We start from the raw sequence: 26,250 nt of genomic DNA on the forward strand, positions 1-26,250 counted from the left end.
CCTTGAAATTGGCCTCCTCGTGCTTAGAGTGCCAAAAGTCATCACAGGCTAAGAGCCCAGACGGTATCTGGTATCACAGAAGGCTCCAAGTCTGTGCAAGGGATGGAGCAGTCAGTGATCACAACTTTGTTGTAGGGAAATTTACCACTAGTAGAAAAACCCAGATGGTTAGAATCAGCTGCGGATACAGGTAACCGGCAGAATGCAGACTTGGTATTGCTAATATCCATCAAGGTCTTTTCCCTGTAGATCTGAGTTTAGACAGCCAGAGTCCAAAGACAGACATGTTACCCACCTATAAAAGCAGGGCACTTTGTAAGGTCGCATTTTTGTTTTGGGATTCCTAGTTTCTACTGCACAGAACTAGCCGCAGAAACTAGAACTGGCTAGAAAGAGACGTTTTTACTAAAACAAGGTTCTCCAAAAAAAGTGAATGTTTTTATTAAAATATCTAGAAATTTGAACATTTTTTTCATCAGTTCTACTGGAAACCGTAGGTGAGACAGAGAAAAGTGCCTGGGGTGTAGTTGGCTTATATTATCAGTATGAAAAAGTAACACACTGCCTCTAAAAAAAATATGCAAGTCCTTCTGATTGTTTTGCAATCTAGTTTGTCCTGTTCTGTTAGATCTTTAAAAACATAGGAATTGCCAGACTGGGTCAGACCACTGGTCCATTGTGTCCAAAGTTCTCCCTGCAACAGTGAACAGCACCACCTGCATCAGAGAAAGAAACCCTGCATTGGGCAGATATGGTATATGGGGGAAGTTTCTGCTCAATAGCAGTTTCCTCTATAAATGTCTGTGATGCTCTTGTCCTCGAAGAAGTCTTGTGGCAATGAGTTCCACAGTCTAACTGTATTTTGTATGAGAAAAGTAATTCCTTTTAGTAGTTTTGAATTTTCCCTATTTAAAATTCATTCCATGTCCTTTGATCTTTTCTTATAATGACAAGATGACTAGCAGTTCCACTTCTACCTTCTCTTTATCATTTACTATTTCATACTTTTATCATCCCTTTTAACATTGTTTTAGAAGCAATGTTTGTTCCCCGAGTTTATGATGAGCTGTGTGCTGCAGTAGTACATTTTGCTTATTAGAAACGGCATCTATAACTCACTCATGCTTTGGCAATCATGAATTATTGAATCCGCTTTGGGCCTTTGGGATAAATAGATTTCATTCTTACTTTTTTCTAGAAGCAGTGATGGTTTTTCCTGTAGATATATCATTTTTCCTTCCAAGAATATAAAATTGCTTGTTAAATTAACAAACTACTAGCTAAATGCCCAATAAATCTTAACTGACCAATCATGGAATGCAACATTTGTGGCACTAAACAATGTATTTATTATTTTTACAATTCTTACAATAAGAAAAGAAAATTTTTACATCCTGAGAAAGAAATTAAAGCATTCTAGAAAACAGAAAAACGTGAAGTAAACGTCCTTTGGCTGTGCTAGAATTGTAAATTCTGACCAAGGTGGCCTTACACCAAGAAATGTCTGGTGTTCCGTCATATGTCATTGAATAGGTCTGCAGCATTTATTATAGGTCACGGTCCAAAAGGTTGCTGTATTCTGCTCATGAAGAAATTTATTTGAACCATGGGATTTTAAGCACAGATCATTAGTGCAGAAAGGGGATAAAATAAATTGGGGGAGCCATTAACAACAATGATTAAAATTTATTGCAGCAGTACAATAATTGGTACCGCAACTGAGAGAGAAGTGAAGTACTCCAAGCTAGTTGTGTTAAGTGTTCATTTCTAAGAGGCTGACAAGGATTTATGGCTTCTTTTCTATAAGTCCCATTTAGTCTCTGTGGCACTACATCTTTCCTGATGCGTATAAGAAACAGTGTTAAAGGCAAGACAGTTTCTGTAAAGGATACATTTAAAATTTGAATTCATTTGGGTGGGGGAAGTTAGCAAGTCTCAAACCACTTGGAGAAAAAAAAAGGTGAATGATGTCTGCAAAGTATGCTGTAGGTGTTCATTAAAACCACAACCTTCATTTTCTTCATTTGGTGAAAAATACTTGCCAAATTATGAACAAACGTTTCTGAAGATGCTGGTTTCTTTGTACCCTTCAGGAATTTAAGTCTCAGACAACTCTGAGATATTAAATCTGGGGCAATGAGGCTTCTACACACCATTATTTTAGCCCTCCTGCACATGCTGGGCTTCCTGTGCTGAAAGTCATATGAGTGGTGGTGGTATCTTTAAGGTATACTTAATATCTCTTATAATTAGATATACAAGAACACAGAGGATCTGATTCTCCTCTCATTCATACAGGTGTAAAACAGGAGCATCTCCATTGATTTAAATGGAGTTACACTAGAGTGAAGCCAATGTGGTGAGAGAAAAGTCAGGCCCAGCTTAGAACCTTGTGTAGCTATTTATACTTGGGCAAAGAGGATGCACAACAGGGCTTTCTGTTCTTCAAAAACGGATGTGACAGGTTGGGATCCTGCTCTTGTCCCTTTTCAAGTTACGGTTCAGAGTTCTTCTGGAGAGCACTTTGTGTGATTTATTTCACAGTGTCCTCCCCACCACCTTTCAGGATGCATGCAGCCCTGTATTTACAATAGCACATGCTCCTTACTTCCTCTGGCCAAGGAAGGGGAAGATCCCGTTAGGCTCTGACTTTGAAAGCCTCCCTCCCCTCCTCTCTCTCTCTCTCTCTCTCTCTCTCTCTCTTGCCTTTGAACTTCCTTCCTGTGTCTTTTCCACCTTTTGCCTAATAGGCTAATTAGTCTCTTAGTTCTTCTCATCCCAATCCATCAACTAGGCACATCTCTTTTTAATGTTGTCTACTCTAGAGCAATTAATTAGCACTGCAGTGCCCAGAGTGCTGGATCAGCTGCTGTTGCCCAGCACTGTCACAGTGGACTCAAAACATAATATTGGTCTCAGCACAGGCATCATTCTTTTATTTTTTTTCCTCCTGGAAAAGGAAGGGAAGGGAGGGGAAAGTTGGGGGAAGGGAAACTAAACAAAAATCTTGTTCTGATTCTATTTGCTTGTAACTGACAATTTTTCATTTTTAAAAATGGAAAATTTTGAGCGATCCGGAAAAAAAATTGTAACAACTTTTGAATAGTTTGAAAAGGTATTTTTTGTCGAAGAGAGAGAAAACTGTTTGACCATACCCCATTTGAAACACGGCCAGCTCAGAAGGCATTGCACACTTGCTGTGAGTCACTGCTCAAGACGGTGGAGAATCAGAGCATTACTCTATACAATCAGGATGCAATTACAAATCATCCTTCACATTCTAGTCTTTTCTGTTAGATTCCTGCATAATCCAGCTAATAAATTCTGCAGTTCTATGCTAATATTTTTGCTCAGTCTTTTCTGACCTTGGTAGTTATGTAACGGGAATGTATTAATGTGCTTATTGCCTAGCTTTTTTCTCACCACAAGCCTGGTTTCAATGCATGTGACCATCAAAGATGTGCACACAGCTTCAAAAATGGCTGAGCTCACTGGAGATGAAAATACCAAAGTGGCTGAGAAGTATACAGCCCCTTACCTGCGTCTTCTGTGGTCAGCTAATGCTAGTTTATATCTCCTTGTGTGGACCTAAAATATTTAATAATCTGACCCTGTCAGTGTCATGTAGTTATTTATACATCGTGCACCATTTTAGCTATCTAATATATCCTGAATTTGGTTATGGTCACTTACAGGTTAAGGTTAGCACATGCAGCTTTTGGGCATAAATTATTTGATATTTTAGGGTAAAACCCTGTTCTGAAATAAGACAGAGAGATATTTTTCTGTAGGCTGGATAAGCAAAAGTATGTTAGTAAACAGGAGGATAGTCCAGCAGAGTTCAGTAAATTTGACCTTAATTACTGATATTTGAGGAATGCATTGATGCCTTGATTTAAACGTTGTTTAAGACATGTTTTGCTATTTTGTTTTATATAGTCTCCTATGTTGTCAGCAAGAACAATTATCTGTCAATCAGAGTCAGGGCATACCTGTACACTGCTAAACATCACCTTGTTCAATGATCTGAGATTGTCATAATTAAGTTTTCATCCTGATAATGCTGTAGAAAAATCAATTTAAACCTGTTTTATTCACAGCATACAGTATTTTGATACAGATGACAATCAGGAATGCTTGGGTGAAGTTTCTATGCAGTTTTCTAAGTGATATGTGTTTTCAGTTTTGTTAAAAGTATTAAAATTAGTGGTGTTTGACTCCACTTTAATTTTGTTTTATAAAGGGGGGAAAAACTATTTCAGAAGCTGGAGAGAATAAAATAGAAATATAATACACACCAGATGTAAGAATGTGTTAGAACTTCTACAGAATGAGTAGATTTTTACATCACAGTTTCCTTGGTTAGAGGTTTATCGATATTGATGCTGAGCAGTATTGATTTTGCTTTTCTCTATCACTACAATATAGATCTGCTTTATACCAAGGAGATAGAATTCATATGTCTTCAATCCACACTCATTTTCAAATGGATTCCACTTGGAATTGCCAAGACTCGTGTACAGAATTGTTGGATTTGTAAAGATGAGCTCTTGCTACAATGTTCATCCTTAAAGACTTTTCAATTTTGCCTTTGGTAACTAGAAAACGTGCTCATGGTATTTATGATGTTCCCTATTTGTCCCTATCCTGTGTTAACATTAGTCACAATGACAGTGACATTTTTTTAAGGGTGGCCACTGTATTTTATATAAACGACATCAATTTAAATCACATCTACGAGACATACAGAAAATGTAAGTTGCAATAATGAAGGCTCGATTCTAATAGTCTTCTAGCGTATTGTGGTCATTCCCTGGAACTGTAGATGTGGCAGTGGCTTCATTAGATGGGGTGAACTAGTCAGAATGACATTCCAGCTGAAATTCGATAAAGCTATGCTGCTAACTGAGAGGCTGATATGCTGAACTAAACCAAAGTTGCTGGGACCCTTCTGAGTAAAGGTAATGCAATACCAAGGGAAGCAGGGAACAAGGTAGTCCTACTGATAAAAAAATTATTCAGTAGTGATTTTTTCAAGAGACAAACCAGTGATAGCAGCTTTAATTGCAGTTACCCTGACATGAGCTTTCAGGGCAAGAATGCTCACCTGGACAATGTAAGGGGTATGTTGTAAGTGACTATCCAGCATCAGTGACTTGGAAAGCAGCATAGGAAGACTCAGATTGGGTCACAGAAAAATCAGTGAAAAAACACTTCAGTCTCACCCCTACCCTCTTTGAGAACTAAACACCAGTGAGTGTGTTTCAAGGCAGATGGAAAGTAAGATACAGTGAGAGTGTTGTACTGCAGAGAGTCTCAGAGAAGAGTACTTGAACTGATTGTGTGCCACTTGATAGTGGTGTTATTGGGACACCAGTCTATTTCTTGCTCTTTTTTCTCTTTTGCTCAAGTAGCTCTGAAGTTAGGCGGGATGGACAGTAAAAGGTCTGCAGCCCATTCTTAGCTGTTTGTAATACAGGCGTTTTCTGCCTCTGAGCACACTGGCTAGAGGTGAGAGCTAAGTCAGATGACAGCAAGAAGTGGATGTTTCTTTCGATAGCAAAATGTTGTCCTTTCACAGGATAATTCCCAGTCTCTTATTAAATGTGCAGATTGTTCTTGAGAGGGCTGTGGGGCTTGACTTGGGCTTCTCAACCTTTCTCCACCCAACACAATAAAACCATTTGCTGCTTCTTGATGTGGCCCCGATCCTTTGTTGCCTGCAAGGATTTGTGGGTTTGGGATCATGGGAAGAAGCTGCGATGCAGGTTGGATTGTGGCGCTGAGAAGTGGGTGTTAGGTTTGGGGAGTGAAGTTGGGGGATGGTGCTGGCTGGGATGGGAGCTGAGGGCACCCTGAATGAAGGGTACTTAGTAACAGGGCCCCCGGTGATACAAATGGGTGTTGGAAGTGGGGTTCTGCCAGTGGACATTGGCTCTGGAGGCTGCAGCGAGAGGGCTGCTGGTGGCAGAGAACAGAATGGTCCCTTCTCCTTGCATGGAGCTTGGCCCCAAGGAAGGCACAGAACTTGTTGGGCAGTGCCGCAGGGGAACCTGTATGTATCATCGGGAGGCCCTTTCCAGTAGTACTGTGTGGGGAGGAGGTGGGCATCAGTAAGGTAGTGAAGTGTACTACTACTTCCCTCCACTCCAGTGTTCTCAGATCCTAGTAAGCATCTGCCAAGTAGCAGGCTGATACTTGTGCGGGACATCTCTGTCCCCAAGGGTCCAAAGTTAGCGTTTTTGGTCAAGGCTGCCAAATGTTTATTTTTTCCCTCTACCTCTCTCTCTCCTCACTATGATCACCTTGTGCCCAACCCAGGCCAAAGGCCATGGGGACGGTCAGTGATGGGATTCTCAAGGACACACTCCAAACCTAACTCACATACTAAATGTGGGGCCAGGGACAGTGTGATGAGGTTTATTTGTGTTCCTTCCTCAGTCTCCAGCTACAGAGGTGGGGTCTCAGCTGCTTCTTCCCTCCCACTTCAGCAGCTTTGCCTTGGTGTACACATGGGGGTAAGTTTGGAGGAGTCCTTGGAAGGGAAGGGATTATTTACTGACTTTTTGCAAAGGGCGCCTGGGGGACTGAGAAGCTCTGTAGACCTCAAGACTGCCTGGTGGGAGAGGACTCTTGGTAGGCCTTCAACAAAATTCAGCCATGCCACTGAAGGGAAAGATAGGGTGATTTCCACGTCTCTGCACCTACATCCCCCCTGCCAGAGCTGACTTGGCTTTATCCCTCAGGCTCATACAAATGCTTCTGAAAACCTAATATTTTGCCTTTTGAATGGATCAGATGGCTCCAAATGAAGAGGCATTTTCAGGAAAAAAATAACAGGAGGAAATACCTAAAATGTTCCCATCCCTGTTCCTTGTCAAATACATGCATTGTGCTCTTGGATGCACTCAGAATGGTTTTCATGGATAAATGATAAATACTTGCCCTTAGTATAAGATTGCTTGCCAAGCAGAGCTATCTGACTCCCTACTTGGTTACGGTCATGAGAAAGCATTTGTGTTTGTATTATCTCCACCCCTCACTCCTCTGCTCTGTGGCCAATGCACCCCCTTGGCATAGGACCTTTTTGTAATCACAGACTTAGGAGACAAATGTCCATGGGAACTTCTTGTTAAAATATGGGCAATGTGTTGCTAACCCTCCACATCCTCTCCCATCCCACATCCAAGATCCAACTTGAGGCTTCAGCCCCCGCCCCCAGGGTTGAGATCTGCTGAGGTTTAGTGCATTGGCTTTGCATCTCTACATTTTTCTAAACATTTGTCACCAAATAGACAGCTGCTCATGGTGTTTGAATCCCATTTATAAAGGCTTGCCGCTGTTTTTGTCTAATTAGGAAGCACTCTGTGGCTGGGTTTTTTGCCATCCTGACTCACGTACGATGTAATCCATGAATCAGAATAACCCAAACTGTATTAAATTTATCCTGTGCTTACGGTGGAAATAAAGACTGAGAGAGAGGGAGCAGTAAGTCTGAAAGGTAATAATGGACAACTGCACTGAGAGAGAGATTGAACAACAAAAAATGTATCCCTGCTGAGTAAGTGTCTGTAACCGGAAGAAGACGTGGAAGTAACCTGTCTGTAAGCTGAACTGGCGAATGTTCCTTTACAGAAAATGAATGTTCGGAATCTTCTTTTCTTTTGTTGTTGTTGGCAAACTGAGATCAGCTAGAGAGCTTGTCCTTCCTTTAATTGAAATAGATTCTTCTTTTCTAATTTATTTATTACTTGTTTTGGGTCTCTTCATGTAGTGTCTGTTGGAGGCCCAGTTGCTTGCTTGGCTATTCTGACCCCAGTAGCATGACATCTTTCAGTTGGCAGAGTCTGAATAACAGTATAGATGTCTCAGTTTCTGCATAGCACGGCACATAACAAGACAAAATACAGATACTGTATGCTTGCAGCTGTACATAGCTTCTTGTTCCCATTACCATTATCTATCCTTGAACATCTGGGATACAGTTTTATTGCCAAGGGGCAAATATTTACTCCACCCCTCCTATCACCAGATGTTGTTTTGACGACCCCAATTATTATGGTGAGAATAGATGTAGTTAAGGGTGGAAACCCAATGTAGGTAATTAGCATATATGATAATGAGAGATAATTAGGTGAAGGTTATTTATGGAAGGGTATAAGTAGTCACCATTTAGACAAAGGGGGGCGCTCCATCAACACCTGACTCCATGGGAGGTGCTGCTGGTTGGACCAGAGGCCACTGACTCCCTGGCGGGGCCCCTGAAGAAAGCTGTTCCTGTATACAGCCTTCTGAGTGACTGCTTTAGCTCTCTAGGCTTAGTGAGTATGATATATTGTAGTTAATTTTAGGCTTTGTATCTAACTGGTATATTTATAGAAAACCTTGCACATTAAACCTTATTGATCTGCAAATCGGGCGTACTGTGTCTCACTGGTATTTACACTGATCACGAAGTGTCCAGAACCAACAGTGTCATGCTAGAGAGACAGACTTCTATGAATGTAAGGTAAGCATTGGGTGAAAGGACCTTGATGTCAGACTTTTAGCCATCAGTTGGCTCTCTTACATCTGATAGATTTCCCATCACAGTCTATCTGTGTTTTCTCCTGCTCAATTCCTGGCTGGAACCAAGTGCTAAGAAATTATACTATATATCTTTCTGCACAATTTGCCAGTTGTGGTTACATTTGAAGCCTGGTGTTCTATGGTTTGTCCTTGTGAATCTCTCTTCTAAAGAGAACAGTGCAGACAAAGGAGTGATTGCTTTAACAAAACAGTAGAATCCTTTATTTGTTTTTTGTTTTTTTAAAGTAGACGATGCTTATAGTACTTATGACAATTATCATTTATTGTCTATCCTGAGTGGCTTTTCAAATTAGAAGGTGAAATATTACTTTTATAACAATTCCTCTTGCAACTCGGATCATAAAGTACAGAGATTTAACTTCAAGCCCACTAAATTTAGGGTGAGATTTTTTCAAAATAACTGCTTGTTGTCCTAACTCTGCTCATTAATAAATGGGATTTTTACCATTGACCTCAATGGGAGCAGAGTTAAGCCAATACTGAGTGCTTTTGAAATTCCCACCTGTGGGGCCTCTGAAACATGAATTTCCTGCATGGTTCTATGTAAAAGGAGATTCCCCCTCCTTCCCATTGATCTCACACAACAATCTTATATGTGGAACAAAATTTGGTTAGCTACGGAGCTCTCTTGCAAAACACAGCAGCAGACATCAGGCAAATTATCTTTCTGTACAGGTGACAAGGTGCTTAATGACTTTGCTAGAATCAAACATCGTATCTAAACGTAACCATTTTCTCCAGACCAGTGTGACATTTTACATCTGCTTGATTATACCACTGGACTGTAAATAAAATCAGAAGCTTAGTTTTCCTTGTAATAATCCAGATAGTATAGTAATTCCATGAATGTATTAAGACAGAAGATAAATAGCCCTATTAGTGGAAGGGCAAAATATCCAAACAGTCTTCTGAAGAGCCATCCTAACTATGTACTTAAAATAATAAGGAACTGTAATACAAGAAAATTCCTTCTTGGAGTCCCATTGGTACATCCATCAAATTTCATTCTCATACTTTGTGTTATTAGAAGATGCTAATTGAATTATATCTTTGCATTACAGGCCTGACTATCTGCTACTTTGAAATTGGCTTTTTATATATACACACTTTTTTTATTTTCATGTACTGTCAGGCCAATTTTTTTTAAAAAGTTGCAAAAGGTCATTGAAGAGTTTTAAACTTTTTTGTGAATGCCTTCAATTTTTTAAACTACAGTGAAAACTCCTAATGTGAATAAAATCACTCAGAATGGCCTCCATCTGGCAAGGATGTATCTGCTTAATTTAATGCTCTGTGAATTTCAGGGGAAGTTGGATGGCTAACTCCTATGGGTTGCATTGAAAATCCAAGTTTATGATTTATCCCATTGACTTCAGTGGGACAATTCACAGTGCATAAATGTATGCACACACTTAATTTTTTGCAGGATCACCCTGTGCAGAAGAGAAAGTATGGAGAGAATAGCACATTAAAATAAGTACTGTTTTTATAAACATTTACATCTTAACATACATTCTTTTGAAAAATCAGCATTGGAAAAGTTTTAACTGAAAACATTCCTACATCACTTATAAAAAGAGACAGAAATAGGGAAGAAAACATGATCTTGGGGTTCATGGTATCTAGGCAATCCAGCTCTCTTTGTGTATGTATTCGGCAGAACTATCAATAATATATATATGGAAGCTAAATAAATAAACAGTATGGAAAAAATAGACTTATTTGTCTTTTGTAAAGTCTCTCTTTAAAATGTAGAGCAGAAATATTGCATCATCTTCTTGGAACCTTAGATAACTTCCCTTGGTAGGAGCAGCCTTCAATTCCCCTTGGATCTTTTAGTGGCTGATACTCTATAATGGGCCATTAAGGAATGTTTTTAATTTGAGGTTTATCCAGGCAAGTGCGTCTTAGATTGGCTAATTTCAAAATAGGTGTATTTTCTCTTTTGGCTGCTTATTGCCCATACTCCGGCTATGAGGCATGAAAATAGGGAAAGTATATCACATTTCTTATTTAGCCACCCAAGACTCATTCCTTTCTCAAAAAGCATGCTTGTCCTGATTGTCCTAGCAATTAATTTGTGCAAGAAAGCACTCAAGTAATGAATTATATTTTAGCTTTTCACCCACCCAAACATTTTATTGTTTTGAAATTATATAGTAACCTTTAAAATGGACACTTGCTTACAAGGGTTAGTTGTTTTTCTTGAAAGGAAAATAAAAGAAAAGGTGCTTTTTATTTAAAAATCAGGTTTCAAAGGCTTCATCATTCACCTAAGGTCCTAACCACTTCTGTTTGTTAAAAATTTCATGTCATGTTTTGCAAGAATAGGGATTTTAACCTAGAGTTTCTGGCAAAATTCCAGTTTGTTAATGAGTTCTATGTATCTAAAGACCCCCTTGGTAGTTTCAGTTGGAAATGCTGGACTTCATTTACTTTATTTATTTATTTATTTTTAAGTGTAGTATTTTTGGTACTTAGTGTCTGCGTTGTTACACTCAGAGAATGGCAGCTATTTAATTGTGGGGCAGTGGTCCCTATGATTTTCAAATGCTGTGGCATCATTCCAAATGAAAGGTACCATATAATCATAAGATATTCTTTATTAATGGCAAAGAAGGTGTAGTCGGTGAGCTACCTTTTGACCTTGAGACCAGTGGACTTATCCTGGACTTGTAACCGTGTAACCCTACTATGGAATTCAGCCCTGTGTCGGTAATCTTGGAAGAGTTTTGGGTAAGGTATAACTTGAATCTCTATTGCTAGTAATAACTGATGGGTCTCTGTGACATAATGGGAGTGGCCATAGCTGACTCACCACTCTGTGTACTTTGGAAGTGTCCCCACATGGAGTAGATTGATGAGGTATTGGTTTAAGTACAAAGCGATTAACTAATTAGCTGGATAATTCAGCTGGGAACACTTAAAAAGAGGGACAGGTGGGGGGAAAGCCCCAAAGGAAGGGCTAGAGAAGCCCAAGAGCTCCGAAAGGTGAGATCTCGACTCGCTTTTGTCCCTGCCTTAGTGGTAGGAAAAGTCTTGGGGAAAAGCCTTATGCTGTGGGAAAGAAATATTTATAAAGTGCATTGTAGATAAAGCACTGGGTATTGACCTTGCCACTGGTGTGTGTAAGGACTGTTTGCAGTAAGGATCCAGGGTGAGAGAACCCTACCCTGAGACAGTCTCTTTAAATGTAGCCAGTGGTTCTTACGATAATTGTAAAGTAAACTGATCAGTACCTAGGAGAGGAAGGATGGTCTTGTATGTCAGGTAATGAATGGGGGATTCAATTCTGGATTCAATTCTTGTCCCTGGTACAGATGGTTCCTCTCTGGTTTGAGGAAGTCACTAAAAGACAAGAGTGCCTAAGTTGGGCTTCTCAGCCTATATTTAGATACTAAAATAAGTGGGCTGATTTTCCACAGTGCTGAGCCACACTGTTGCCAGCTGACAAACTGCACACTTGAGTGCCTAGTTTAACTTTAGACACCCAAGTTTGAAAATCATAGTGCTAATCTCCCTGAACCTCTATTCCCCTTCTGCAAAATAGAGGTAACATCATCTTTTGCACACCCTTTGCCCATCTCGTCCACTTAAATTGTAAGCTTTTTGGGACAGGAACTCTCTCTCATTATGGATATGTACAGCACCTAGCACCATGGGGCTCTGGGCTGGGCTGTAGCTTCTAGACGCTACTGGGATGCAAATAATAATAAATGCAGCTACACAGAAGAAAATGCAATAGTTAAATATTTTTCATTTCCAAATTCAAAGGTGCCATGCTTAATTTCAATTATAACATGAGGGAAATCCTACGTTTAAAGGTGGAAAATAGCCTTTTTGTTGGTACCACGCTATTTTCTTTTTGGGGGTGGGGGGTAGCCACCTTTGCCCTATTTCTTATTCCTATTACTACTGCTTATTTAATTCTGTGGAAATATCACATCTGATACTTAGATTTAATAGTTATTGGTTTCCATATTTATATATGCCTTTTTCCTGACCGAGAAATTTCCTTCCACATTAGTGGCTTTAACTCTTTGTTTAACTCTGTAGTGACATTGCTTTACTCAGCTGTTCCTCCAAGTCAGACTGCATCAAAATGCTTTTTATGTTTTTCTCACCTCGTTCCCTTCCCTCCCACACATGCTCTCCTCTTGGGCTGGTCCACTAATTTTGGGGATTGTGTATCAAGAATTTGAGATGAGTCATCCTTCTAATCGGGGGATATTCATCCTGGCCACTAGTGTTAAGACGTGAACTCAAATTTCTAAAACTCTGTGTTTCCCACTTTGTAATCCCTGGTTTTTGAACCCATCCACAAAAGAGCTAGATCAGATACCCTCAGCCAGGTAAGGTCAGGAATGTTTTGAGTTTTATTCCTATCAATATTAGTACTTAATTTGTATCACTTGGTTGAATAATATAACCCTCCTAATATTTTCCAAGCCAGTTACACTTAAATAATCACTTATACTTATCTTCAGCATAAACTTCATTGATTTTATTTCTTGCTGAAAACATCAGTGATGGCAAATGTGGTCCTATTGTCTTACAGTCTATTAGAAATAAAATTATATTAAATGTCTTGTGGGGTGTGAAGAGGTTAACTCAAGGAGAGTTTGCAAGAAAATCATCCTGGTGTAAAACATAAATCTGTTTTAGACTTAAACTCCATGTCACCTTCCAGCCAAAAATAGCAATGATCATTAAAACCCAATTTGCTACTAAACATTAATAGACATTTATTACTTCATAACAGATTGGAAAGACAATTAAACTTACCTTTTTCATATAGAACTTTATCCTTAAGAATTGTTACCCACCTGGAGTTTGTTGCTATCTCATTTGCAGTAAAGTTTATGTATGAATGAGTGTGCATGCGCGCGCTCTCTACACACACACACACACACACACACACACACACACACACACACAGACTTTTTCACTAGTTTATAATTGCTTTATCATTGAACTGATTGTCAGCATTTTTTAAAAAGCAAAAGCAGTTAATCTTGGGTAAATTATTTCATAATTATAAATGGGAAAAAAGAATGGACAAAATCACATTTTCTTGTTTCAAAGAAAGCAGTATCTGAGTTATTTACTGTCCATTTGAGAAGGAAATAGTTACCATGAGCATAGCGAAAAAGTGCAGTGATGTGACCAGTGCTTTGTATGTATACAAAAGATTGGTGCAACTGATTAGCCATATTCTGTTAATGGAAAACCAACAGAAAGATATTAATGAAGGAAATGAATTCAGATACAAAATAATTATGCATGTCTGCATTTATGTCACCAGGGGGTAAGGAAATCCAGATTTCAAGATTACCTTTGAGCCATGGCTAATGCCATTATACCCTAAAAGTATTGTGATTCACCTGTTACTGTCTGAGTCATGGCCAGAGTCATGGGCGCCCTGAACCCAATGATCATATAGACTGCAGTGTCTGAGTGCGCACTGAGGGCGGTGCAGATTGCCTGGCATCCTTAGCTATTTATTTATTTGATTTTTGTAGTCTTACATTAATAGAGATTGTAGAACTGGAAGAGACCTTGAGAGGTCATCTACTCCAGTCCCCTGCACTCTTGGCAGAGCTATGTATTATTTAGACCATCCCGGACAGGTGTTAGTCTAATCTGCTCTTAAAAATCTCCAATGACAAGAGATTCCACAACCTCACTAGGCAATTTATTCCACCACTTAATGACTCTCCAACCTAAACTGCCCTTGCTTCAATTTAAGCCTATTGTTTAGCTGAGTTACTTCCTTACAATATACTAAGTCAGATTCTAAAACTCAGTATTTCTCACTTATTAATCCCTGGTTTTTGAGAACATCCACAAAAGAGCTAGATGAGATACCCTCAACCAGGCAAGGTCAGAAATGTAGTATACTTACAATTGTATACTCACAATATACTAACACCACACTGTGTCTGGGTCATGCCTGTTGTGGTGGGCAGGGGGCTGGGTGAGTAAGAGCATCTTTTCTTCTCTCCCAGCATGATGCATGGAAAGGTTGATCACAATATTTTCCTGTGAGTAGGGTCTCCTTGGTGCTTCTTCCCTTTGCAGAACAAATAGTTCAGAAAGGGGTAGGGAGGAGACAGTGCCATGGGCCCCCTCACTCCGTCTGGGTGGCAGATCTGGGCTTACGGGAGCAATCTTTACCATCTTGATGAATGGCACAGTGTACATACACGCACCTATGCACAGCAAACTGTTGGTGCAGTGTAGCTCTGCACTGCTGCTTAATCAATCCCTATTTCTATTCCAAGGCCCCTAGCTTTCTCTGATGCTGCAGAGGACTGTCAACGGTGCTCAACTCTGCACTGTTACATCAGAAGCCTTTGGTCCACATGGGTTAAGGATCACCTTTATAATCAGGGAGAGATTAAGGGAGACAGGGCAGAGAGGGAAGACAAGAAGGAAAAGGAGACCAAAGTAGAGGAAATGATGTTAGGGAAAGTATTAAACAAATTAAAACCATTTCATTTAATCGAGACATTTAGTTGAAGACATTTTCCTAAATATCAAACTTAGAGGCAGCCAATTGAACTTTCATTTGTTCTTCATAATTTTCCTTAGCATACTTACTCCCCGCAGAGTCTAGCTCTATATTTCCAAATTGAAAGTGAGACCTAATGCAGAATTTTTGATATCACAATTATATCTCTCAAAAAATACTTGAGTTCAGAGAGAACAAACTGGACAGTGTGTGTGAGAGAGAGAAAATGACAATGTTAGCAAAAGGAAGTTAAAATTTAACTTTCTGAGCAAATATTTCTGTAGACATGCATGTGTGTGTATTCACACAAGTACATTTAATTTTCACAAAATATTTGTAAGGGTTGGGTTACATATATATGTGAATAAGCAGTATTGCTAATCCCAAGTTTAAATGTAATGAGTCAAGCCCCAAGGAATCATGAGATTGGCTTCAAAGTCATGAGATTTAAAAACAAACATATATTTGGGATTATATGTTATTTACCTTCTGTCTTTTGAGCCCCTCTAGGTTACATTTGGGTCACATTTTCTGGTTTTTCCCTGTGAGTATGAAGGCTAGAAACTTCTTTATTTAAAAATGAAAGCTGAGATTCTCATGATTCCAGGAAAATACCCAATATTATGAGACTTGCAGTACAACCATGAGATTGGGTGACACTGGTTTAATGCTAGACAACTGTGGCATTTCCTCTTTATAAAGCGGAGAAAGTACAGGTGGATAGGTTCTAGAAATATTGTAATACTTTAGAATCAGTGATGGGTCTCCAAACAGATACCATCTATAAACCCAAACATAACCTAGTTTAGAACATGAGTGTGAGAACTGTTACATATTATGCTGAAATGGGATTGTCTCAGACAGCTAAAGTTCTCAGGTGCTATGCATCTTCTGACCCAGAACAATATCCTTTTTCCCAATTGCATATTTCCCTGAACCTTAATTGGTTGACAGTGTCTGGTTTGTTTAATTACTTTGAATTTATTTCCTGACAAGCGTCAGCCCCCTTTGCTTAATTTTTGCAACTCCAGCTGATCTAAAAACAGTAATATAAATATTTTCATCCCTTCCAACATCCTCTGACAAACCCCCTCCTGCAAATTGCAATTTTGCGTATATTATCATATATTTACATGAATGCAGGGATCACTAGAATTATATGCCTTCACATTGTAAAGTTATACTGAAACATAACGTGGCAAGATAATTAGATGCATTTATAGAAAGGGCTGGAGTGTTCAGTTGGTGCCATATACTGTATATAAATCCAGTCAATATGAAAACAAATTCCACACCGTAATTCCAGTATTGTTCCTACTCTCTCTAGAAGTAAAGTTTGCAAGAAGATGTAGAAGGAAAAGTAGCTGGTAGTATCATCACTAGTTTAGTTATCAGTTTAACCTTGAAAATATCAAAAGGAAACGGAGAATGTCCAGTCATTGATGAGGTATTTTATACTGGAAAAGATATCTTAAGATCATGCATGGGAAAGTCAAAATCATTCCCTCCTTGGGGGTCTCCCCCTCCCCTGCAGCACCTTCTACAAAAGTGTTTCCTTTGTGATATCAGAGCCCAACTTGAAAAATTCCACTCTAGGGAGTTCTCCTGGTGCATGTCATTCTGAGACTATGACAAAAGGAGAAATCAGCGAAATGTAAACTTTTTTTAAAAAATGAGAGAATAAGAGAAATATTTGAGGGGGAAAAAAAAGAAGAAAAAAGAAACATTTCGGTGATTATTTCTTAGGACAAAGTCTGTGGCCAAATCCAGACTCCAATCTAAATTGAGAGAACTCAGGGAAATGGAAAATGTCTCTGAATCATTTGGGGTAAGTCTACAAAACAGCTTGAGGTGTGATTCCTGGCTCGGGTAGACACAGGTGCTACCGCTGCTCAACCTGGCACCTAAAAATAGCAGTGTAGACATACCCTTTGAGCCAAAACAATTTCTAATGCACACAGATCACTCTTTGATTTTATATGAAACCATCCTGCTCTAAGTCATGAACTGGGATTCAGGGAATAAATAAACTGTAGATTGCTTAGGTTCCTCTTTTGACCTGTAGAAAGGGCCAAAAACCTATATGCAGCCTACAGGGAAAAAACAGTAGACTTGGCTGGTCTGCATTTGTGTTTGCTTGTCAAGGGCTTGCTAAATCTGAAATGAATTAACTCTGTTAACATTTGATGGTGACCTTGCGTGTAGTTTTGCTGTAAAGCAATTACTACATCTAAAGGATTCATTGTCGTTTTAAATTATAGGTTAAACAGGTGGTTCAGTGGGCTGTATTTGATTCAACAACAGTTCCAAGCTGTTTGGGCTACTCATCGCAGGGGAATGTAAATAGCACTGTAGTGATATTTGAGAAGCTGTGATAAACTGGTATTTATTAGATGTTGTCACTCTTTTTGCTTACTGTTTGCCTTTATAAATATTATCAAGAGAAGCTGCATAATACATAGAGGAGGAGTAAAGAGATGGATTTAGTGTAGTTAAATAACATACAGCGTTACAAGTGAATAGCACCCAAATCTTCTGAGTGACTGTACTGCTTCACTGGAGAAAGACGTGGGCTGTGCCAGCCAACATTTGCTGTCTCCGGTTTAGGGATGTAGGTGCGAACACAACGTGGAGAATTAGGGCTTGTCTGCATGGGACATTATGCACAGTAAGCCCTGGCTTGTGGTGCACTAATGTGCAGTGTAGGGAAGCCCACAGCTGTTGTAAACCCTGTTCTTGCAGCGTAGAGATTGGTGTTTGGAGCAGTCCAAACCCACTTATGAGTTAGTGTGCGAACTATGGAAGGGTTAAGTAGGCAGCTGTTGTGTTTCCAAGCCCACGGGAGCAAAATTAGGATCCACAGTAGACAAGGGGAACTGTATAGTTGAGCAGATGGAAACATTTCAGAGGATGAAATTTTTCTGTTGGAAAAATGGAGACCATTTTTGTGAAAATTCTAAATTTCCTCACTTGCGTGGTTTGGAGTGAAACTTCTAGAGGGACAATGGCAGGTCAACCTCAGCCCCAAATGTAAGGTTGCAGACAAATCTGCTTTTATAAAGCCTCAGAAATTGTTTCCATGATTATTTATAAATTCCAATTAAAATAGTTTTAAATAAATAACTGTGTGCCTGCAGCAGGGCCCCCACATGGGGGGGGGGGGGGGGGGAAGCATACGCTTTACCAGGGCCTGGAGGCCCAAGCTGCAACCCCTATTACCATGAAGAAAACAAAAATCATTGTATGTCTGGGATGAGGGATGGTGGTATGTGTGTGGGAGGGGGCCCGTGTTACAAGTTTGTACTGGACCCCAAAAAATTACGCTTGGGCCCTGCCCTGCAGTATTTACAACCTACACGTTGCAGTGTGGTGTTAGTGTGTGTGAAAGCCTGAAATAAACTGGCTGGTGGGAAGCGGGGGGAGGGACAGAAACTTTCTTTTCATTGTTGGAATTGAAAGAAATGCACAGAACATGTGAAGAGAAAAAAATAAAGTAGATGTTCACAATTTTTTCTGTTTTAACAATCTAAGGAGTTTATATTAACATTGTAGGTGATTTATGTATTTTTTGCCAAGATGATATATTTTCCTTTTTGCTGCATTCCCTCTCCTATTGCTTCCCCTCCCCCACCTCTATCCCCACTAAAATTATGAAAACATTTCTTGAAGTGGCTTCTTGTTAAATGACACATGTTGAGAATGGAGACCTCCATTTGTCATGACACTAGATTTTCCTGTAATCGTGAGCATCAAAGGGTTAATTACTTGCAGGCATTTTCCCTTGCAAACAATTTAATCAATATCTGTGTAAAGCATTCAGCTTATTTTCCACTAAGTAAGCAACTTTTGCAAAAGCAGCAGTAATAGATGCAGGGCTGTTTTTCTATTGAAGAATACAAAGCTATGATGCTTTGTTTCTATTAGGCAAGTAGTGTCTTGCTGACTGTCTGGTTGACTAGCTTTAGAGCCAGTGAAACCTAAAGAAAAAAAATAGCGAATCAAGTTGTTAATGAGTCCTTCCAAAATTTCAGTGTGTTTCTTCCATAGCTATTAAATTATATCCATGCATACTTACAGAGATAAAAATCACATCTAAGTTAATTTGGCTAATACATTTCCTTTTTTTAAAATATAAGTGATTGATCATGCGCTTGATTCTTGCACTTTGTGTAGTCTTTTACCCCTGCGCACCGTGAACTCCTGGCTGATTGTGCAATGATGCCAAACCAGAATGCTAGTGTTCTACACCCACTTTGCACTAGTGTAAATCATCACACATGGTTCAAGGCATCGGAGCATCCAGTGACTCAGTATGGCTTGAACACATTTTATGTGTGCTCCTGTAGTTCCGCTTTGAATTCAGCACATCTAGGCATTGACTGTATCTCTGTCAATTTCCTTATTTCTTTTTCCTGCCTCAGACTAATGTCACTAAACTAACATAAGAACCCCTTTGTGTGCTGGTTCACATCAAGCACTGAAGAATGGACTTGTTAGGTGTTGTATCCATCAGTAAATTCATAATGCCTTTTTAAGAACGATCATCTTGACAAGTATGACACAGTACATTTCTAGTTCCTAATGCTTTAGTTTCCTTTGGCTCTCTCCTTTTCAGTCAATACTGTTTTGATGAGTCATGCTTTAGTAGCTGCTAGTGTGTAAATCACTTTAGCCATGATGCTTGCCAGCAGATCAAGATGTGATGCTGATGATGGCAGCACTGCAGCCAGAAAGGTCAGTGTTCAGCAGAACCTTCTTGTAAATTAATGCAGCATGCCTTTGCTTGATGGTTCAAATCCAGGCCCCTGTAGGTCAAATGTAATTTTTAATTTGTTTGCATTGGAGGTGTGTCCCTTGCTTGCCATCAATAAATGAAATGTTCTATGTTGGACAGTTTTTGACTGCTCTGTTTCATTACCCCCAAAGAACCCAGAAGATGTAATTTATTTTATTTTGTGGGTCTCTTTCTTCTTCTTGTAGTGCTTTTTTGAGTGTGTTCCTCTAACCCCTGCTCTGCCAAAAGGCTTGACCTATAACAATTTCATATTTACCCTACAGATGTTCATTGTATTTAGGATAGATAATTTAAAATATTCAGTAATTTTGTTCCATTTTGGAAATTAGGCATAAAACATTGTAAGTGGCTGTGATGAGTTGTGGTTAGAATAGCAAAGCCCTAGAAACTTTCATGATGCTGAGTCCTGATTTGAGCAGAGATCATAACTGGCAGCGTGACCATAAACAAGCCTCTTGACTAGCTACTAACCTCGGGCTTCTAGTCATTCCAGCTGGTAAGCTGGATAAAAGCTTTGAAAAACAAATGCCACCATTGAGTTGACTGAGCAAATTACAGCGGGGGGGAACAGGTCAGACTAAACCATGATACAAGAAGATATTTTTTGTTCGAAGAAATGATACTTTTCATTATAGAGAGTATAAATCTGAACAATGCGGGGTTTGATTTAGCCAGGGCTGAAGGGCAAAACAAAGGAAACATTGTTGTGTCCAAGGTTCAGAAATATACCCACATAGCAATGGCATGCAACAAGCTTTTTCATATGTTTTTTGGCTCATACTGGGTTTTGTGTAAGAACCAAAGTTGGCAAAAACAGCAAGCATTGCTGAGAGAAGAATAGCTTATGTTGATTACAGATTTTGTAGAGATTTTTAATTAGGCCAGTGCCGTGAAGGCTACACAATCTTGGGACTTCGAAACAAAGCTGTAAAATATTTTACAATTGGTTTTTAAGCAGAAATTGCCACTGAAGTCAACAGGGAAGTGAAACTTAAAACTGATGGCATGATTTAACTCTGTAGTAGTGGTTTATTTCCAGGTTTGGTTCACTGTAACCTTCAATCCCCCTCTATGAGGACAAAAATGGTGGCTAGTTGGAATTTTTCTTGACACTAAGCAAGCGACTATTTCCATTCAAACATATAGATTCCCATTTCCCTATACTTCCCTATAAAAGTGTAGGATGGAAAAGACCTTTTAACTAGGTCCCCAAATGATTAATTATGTGGGACTGAACTAAAATTGATTGAAAGAGGTGCTGAATGGCACTGTGGGATATGGAGCCTTTCATTCCATGGTTGCTGGGTCAAAACCTGGCCTGGCTTGGAGTCAGGAATCCAACGCTGATACCATCTGATGTCTGTTCTTGAGGCCTGAGTATAAAGTCCCAGCCAGTTTCTATCCGACATACCACACAACCCCAGCACCATTGGTACCAGCTGTCCACTTGGGATATGTCTACACCACAGCAAAACAGCCCTTTAGCCCAAGCCTCAGAAGCCCAAGTCAGCTGACATGAGCCAGCCACTAACTGCAGTGTAGACGTACCCTGGGAGGCAGCTGCAGCAGAGCAGCCCCAGGACAGATGAGAAGGTTCCCGAAGTTAAGGCTTGGGATGCTATATGTTATGTGGGGCTACCTGGGGAAGCTTGCACTGTTCCGCCTCTATGGGGCTATGGCTTTATGGAGAATGCCAGTGTCAGGGCTGTCTGCTTGGCTTGTTTCACAAGGAGAAATAGATGAAACTCCCCCACACAGAGACAAAAAATAAAGAAATAAATAAAATCTTTGCAAGCCAATTATCTCAAAAAGGAGGCCTATAGGTGCATGTGCAAGAGGATGCCTGTGACCAGTGTGTGCAGCTCGTGCCGTGTCTGCACAGGTGGCTAAGTGCTAGCCCAGGACTGGGACTGTGTGTCAGCACAGGAGAGTACGGGAATGTAAGAACTCCCCTGTGAGGACTCTGCGTCTTGGCCCTATACCCCCTATTTGCTGTCCTGCAAAGCTGTGCTGGCAGTAGGCATGTTGTGATTTGTGGCTGCTATGGCGCAGGAAGTTCTGGCCCACCTGAAGTAAAGGGGGAAGCCGAGAACGCATTGTGCCTCAGAGAAGTGTCTGAGTCCTGGCACCTTCTGGGACTACTGGGATGGGGCAGCTCATGCTCCAACCTTTCCTTAAGGCGATGTCTGGTTGAGCCCAGGTGCCTGACTGGACTCTCGCCCGTGCAGTCACTTGATGTGCACGTACAACCACAAGTGCATGCTCTCCTGAACATACTTGCTGCCTGTGCTTTTGGCTCCGTATATCAGATGTTTGAGTGGAAAAGTGGGCTATTGGTGTAAAAATTCACCCCTGTGCAGAAGATCCCATGTGGTCTGGCCACCACTTCCACTGAAGCCCTATTTTGAAAGAGTACGTGGGACATAAGTGGTGCACAGGTTTGGGTCCTGGCCCCTGCACAGGGATCCAGTGTGTGTTCCCCCTGAACTGCTAATAAAAACCTGGGAGGGGAGCCCATATTTGAACTTAACCCAGCTCCCCTGACTGACATGCACTAATCACCTGTTGTTGTTACTGACCTCACTCTTTCTCTTTCTCTTTGTAGGTCTCCACTCTGGATATTGATTGTGGGCTGTTTTTTTTAAAAAAAAATTATTGATATTTTTGGTTGGCTTTTTTCCCCTTCCCTTTTGGATGTGAATTGAAGACTGACCGGACAAGTGCTGGCCGCGGGACCAGGAGGACGCTTACTTCATTTTATTTGGAAACGCTCATTGCCACAATACCTTCAAGTTATATTCCACAGTCATGTGGTCATCACAGCTGCTGTTCTTCACAATGCTCTTAGCACCAGTAGTCCGTGGTAAGAGAGAGGTGGAGGGAGTGTGTGGGGTATTGGGTTTTTCACTTTTACAATCTGTGTGAGATTGTTTTTTCTAGGGCCAAGGGGACCTAAGACCGTGAGAAGCCAAATCACCATTGGGATTCAGTAGAGGTGGGCACCTAGCTCCTTCACACCTCTTTGAAAATCCCAGTCTACACTACTGCAAAGTCAGCCTTCAATAAAGAACAATTATTTGGCCTTAAATAAAAAAAATTGTTATTAACTAAACTGCTTGATGCATTTAGAGCTTTACATTAGACAGTCTGTCCAGTATATTACAGCTGAACTTCTCCCCTGTGCTCAGGGCCAGAATCCATGTTATGCATCACTTAAGTCACATCTTGCACTGGCCCTATGCATGGAGGTTGAATTTCACTCTCCGTGAATAGATATCTGTGAGATACGTTGTACAGCATAATCTACTTTAAAGTGTCACAGTGGCCATCATATTTTGTATTATTTTAAGCAAGTAATTGTAATCTATTCTTCATCACAGATTAAGAAAAAAGTGAAATTGGATCCATCTCACCATGTGGACAGGGCTTATTGAGCAATGTTTTTAACAATGGGAACCTAATGTTGAGCTCCTAAAATAACTGCCTGATTTCTAAATTGCCGAGCGCATTGAAGAACCTGTTGTCTTTAGTGGTTGCTGCTGGGGGTTCAGCATTTTTGAAAATCTGGCAACTCCATATAGGTGTCTTAATGGGAATTGAGCTCTTTTGACATTCTGGCCCTAGTTTCAGGTCATTGGGAGCACTCTTGAAAATCCAAGCCATTTACTTAGCTGTAGGCTTAAGGCTCCTGTTTCTGAAAATCTTGGTGAGAATTCCACATCCACTCTGTGCATGGGGTAGTTTCCCAAAGCTAAGGCTTCAGAGTTAAACTTTTACAATAAAAGTGGAGAAAGAATAACCACAACAACAATAAAAGATAGTGTATCAAGTCTCTTGGTATCACTTTTAACATCTTAATGCCCTTGAGATGTTTCTCTTAGTTTTTAAGCAAACTTCCCCACTGATTTCAAAATTATAATTTTATAATTAAATGGTGTCAACAAACTAGGGTGGGAAAACCCTCCCAGCTATGGAAGAAGCTGTTGTTCTTTTCAGAGGAAGTTAAATAGTAAATGTTGTTTTGCAAATCTTTATAATTAAACAATATTAATAATTAAAGCAATTAACATTTAAATCCCCCTCTGGCAGTTTTGGTTTTAGTCCGAACGCCAGTGTAGTCTGAGAGCTCACTTGATGCTTCTGCTGAATGAAAATGCTGGAAGATGATTAGAAGCCAAGTTCTCCACAATGAGCAGACACCAAAGATGCAAAAACTAGGGGCCTGATTTTTCCCACTGATCTGCCCATTGGAGAGTCATTTGCCCCTGTGCAAATGGGGTGGAAAGCACTGCAGCTGTAAGTGGCTCCACAAGGGATACCACGGTGGGAAATAAGACCCCTAGGTGTTAGCTGCAACCCTGTGTAACGCACTGGTTAGTGTGTGTTACATGTCCTCCTGTGTGCCTGATACACAGATGTTCTGACTCTGTTCCAGCTACAGCACTTAGCTTTTTGGTTCAGGTGGCAGAGATTCATGCTATGAGCTGTGGAGGGCCTGGGTTCAAACACCAAGATGGCAGCCCTCCCACTGCAGTCTTACCCCAATGTAGTTCACTGTGTTTCTGGTAGGAGGAAGATAATAGGAGTAATTTGTGAGCATCCATTTAGCCTAATAAAGAGGAAAGGATGCACAGACTGAAATAGGAGCTATACAGAAGGTCAGATGAGGATCTGTTCCCTTTGGGCCTTAAAATCTACAAGGCCCGATATCTGCTGCTCTTTCTTGCCTTAACCCAGACCATTTGCACAACAGTGTCTCCATGCACATGGTGGGGAAGCAGATTCAGTGTGGAATTTTCTGCGTTTCAGCTTCAGGCTCATTATGGAGGGTCTGTATAAGTGCACACAGCAGCCAGAATTCAGTCCTTGGTTAAATATGAAATTAGTCTGGTTAAGACCTCCTCCTCATTCTCGTCTCCTAAAAGATTCCTTTAATGTATACAGAAGAATTGCCTTGGAAGTTGTTTTCGAAGACGGTTTCAAGATTTAATGTTTTGAATTTTACTGTTACAAACTGTGAAAGTATCTGTGGATCAGGATAACTACAGGGATGTGTATTAACTGGTAGGTTTTTGGTTTGGAGCCTTGTTTTTAGGATACTCTGACTGCCCCTTCTTTCATCTGGAGCTTCTAAATTATAATCCATTCTTGTATGTTGGGAGCAAGACAATGGAAAGATCACCGCTTTTTTAAAAATCTAGGCATGTCCGGTGCTCCCACATATTTAGTTTTGAGGCTATTTTTTCCTATCTCCAGTAAGTGTGTAAGGTGAAAAGTGACATAGCTGTTTAAGACGACGGGCCAGGCATTTCATTACTGGGTGCATATTGCGTGTGTCTGGTTAGGATGCCAGGTGTGGGGTCGGAGGACACATGACTGCACTGATGTGTGAGACAAAATAATCCTCTAGAGACCCTGCCTGAGTGGGATGCCTTCATGAAGCTGTTCAGCAGAAATGAAGCAGGTTAAAAACCTCGATCACCGCATTTCCTTGGTGATATTATCATGGTTGCCGCATCGTCAACAGCCAGACACAGCCCTCCAGTTTTGTCCAGTGCTACTTTGTGCCTGACATACTGGTGAAATTCTCCCTGTGCATAGGCCTGTATACCCCTTTAGGCTATAATGGGATGTAAGCAATGCACAGGATGTGTGCTGGCCTCTGTAGCTCTGTGCGAGAACATAACCCGCTCATTAACTTAGGAGGAACACCCTCCCCCCACTGCAGAAAGGTTTGAAAGGTGCAGTTGCAGTCCTAGTGAAGCCTGTCAACCCAAGAGCTGACCTTTGGTGGGTTAGCTCCTGTGCCTGCATACACAGTTCCAGAGCTAGTTGAAATGGAAAACAACAAAGTTAAGAAAATCTAACCTCGGAGGGCTCTGAAATGAGGAGGGTTTGCCTCTGGGAGCACTAGGGTTCACAGGAGCCAGACAGTAGCTGTGGTAGATGCCCGAAGCCATGGCCCTGTACTGCATTAAGGGGTCGGCTGCAGTTCCTCCTGGGGGCGCTGCACACTGTAGCAGGTGGATCTGCCCCTCTTTGAAAGGTGGCCAGTGGAGAGGGGAGTGGAAGACCATGGCCCTCCATTCACCCCTGTTGGAGAGAATCCCTTCATTGCGCAGGAAACACAAGGTCCAGACTTGTGTCTGGTCTCTGAACAGGACTTCCAGGGAGCAATGTCTTCTCTCACATGCTCCAGTGTGAACCCAAACAAGCTACCTGTAACCTGTCCCTTAGCCTGTTCTGGAAGAAGCATGTTTACCTTAGATAGAGAATGACTTTGTCTGTAGTAACAGCCCCTCCTTCTCTCCCAAATCCACCCTCGCCAGGTGGATTTCCATCTGTCTTAAAA

General features: G+C 40.6%; 1 protein-coding gene across 9 annotated transcripts in view; it reads left to right on the plus strand.

Moving 5' to 3' along the window:
• ADGRL3 (adhesion G protein-coupled receptor L3) overlaps window positions 1-26,250 on the plus strand; it is a 769,462-nt gene that overhangs the window by 258,868 nt on the left and 484,344 nt on the right. For all 9 annotated transcript variants that reach the window (XM_067556899.1, XM_067556894.1, XM_067556893.1 and 6 more), the window contains one exon: window positions 22,504-22,761. In XM_067556899.1, the coding sequence (XP_067413000.1) occupies window positions 22,707-22,761 (55 nt within the window). In that variant the 5' untranslated portion in view covers window positions 22,504-22,706. The remainder of the gene's footprint in view (window positions 1-22,503; window positions 22,762-26,250) is intronic.

This window comes from Emydura macquarii, unplaced genomic scaffold (assembly GCF_026122565.2).
Source record: "Emydura macquarii macquarii isolate MOO-44397 ecotype Brisbane River unplaced genomic scaffold, CSIRO-AGI_Emac_v2 contig_1790, whole genome shotgun sequence".
Taxonomy (NCBI): Eukaryota; Metazoa; Chordata; order Testudines; family Chelidae; genus Emydura; species Emydura macquarii.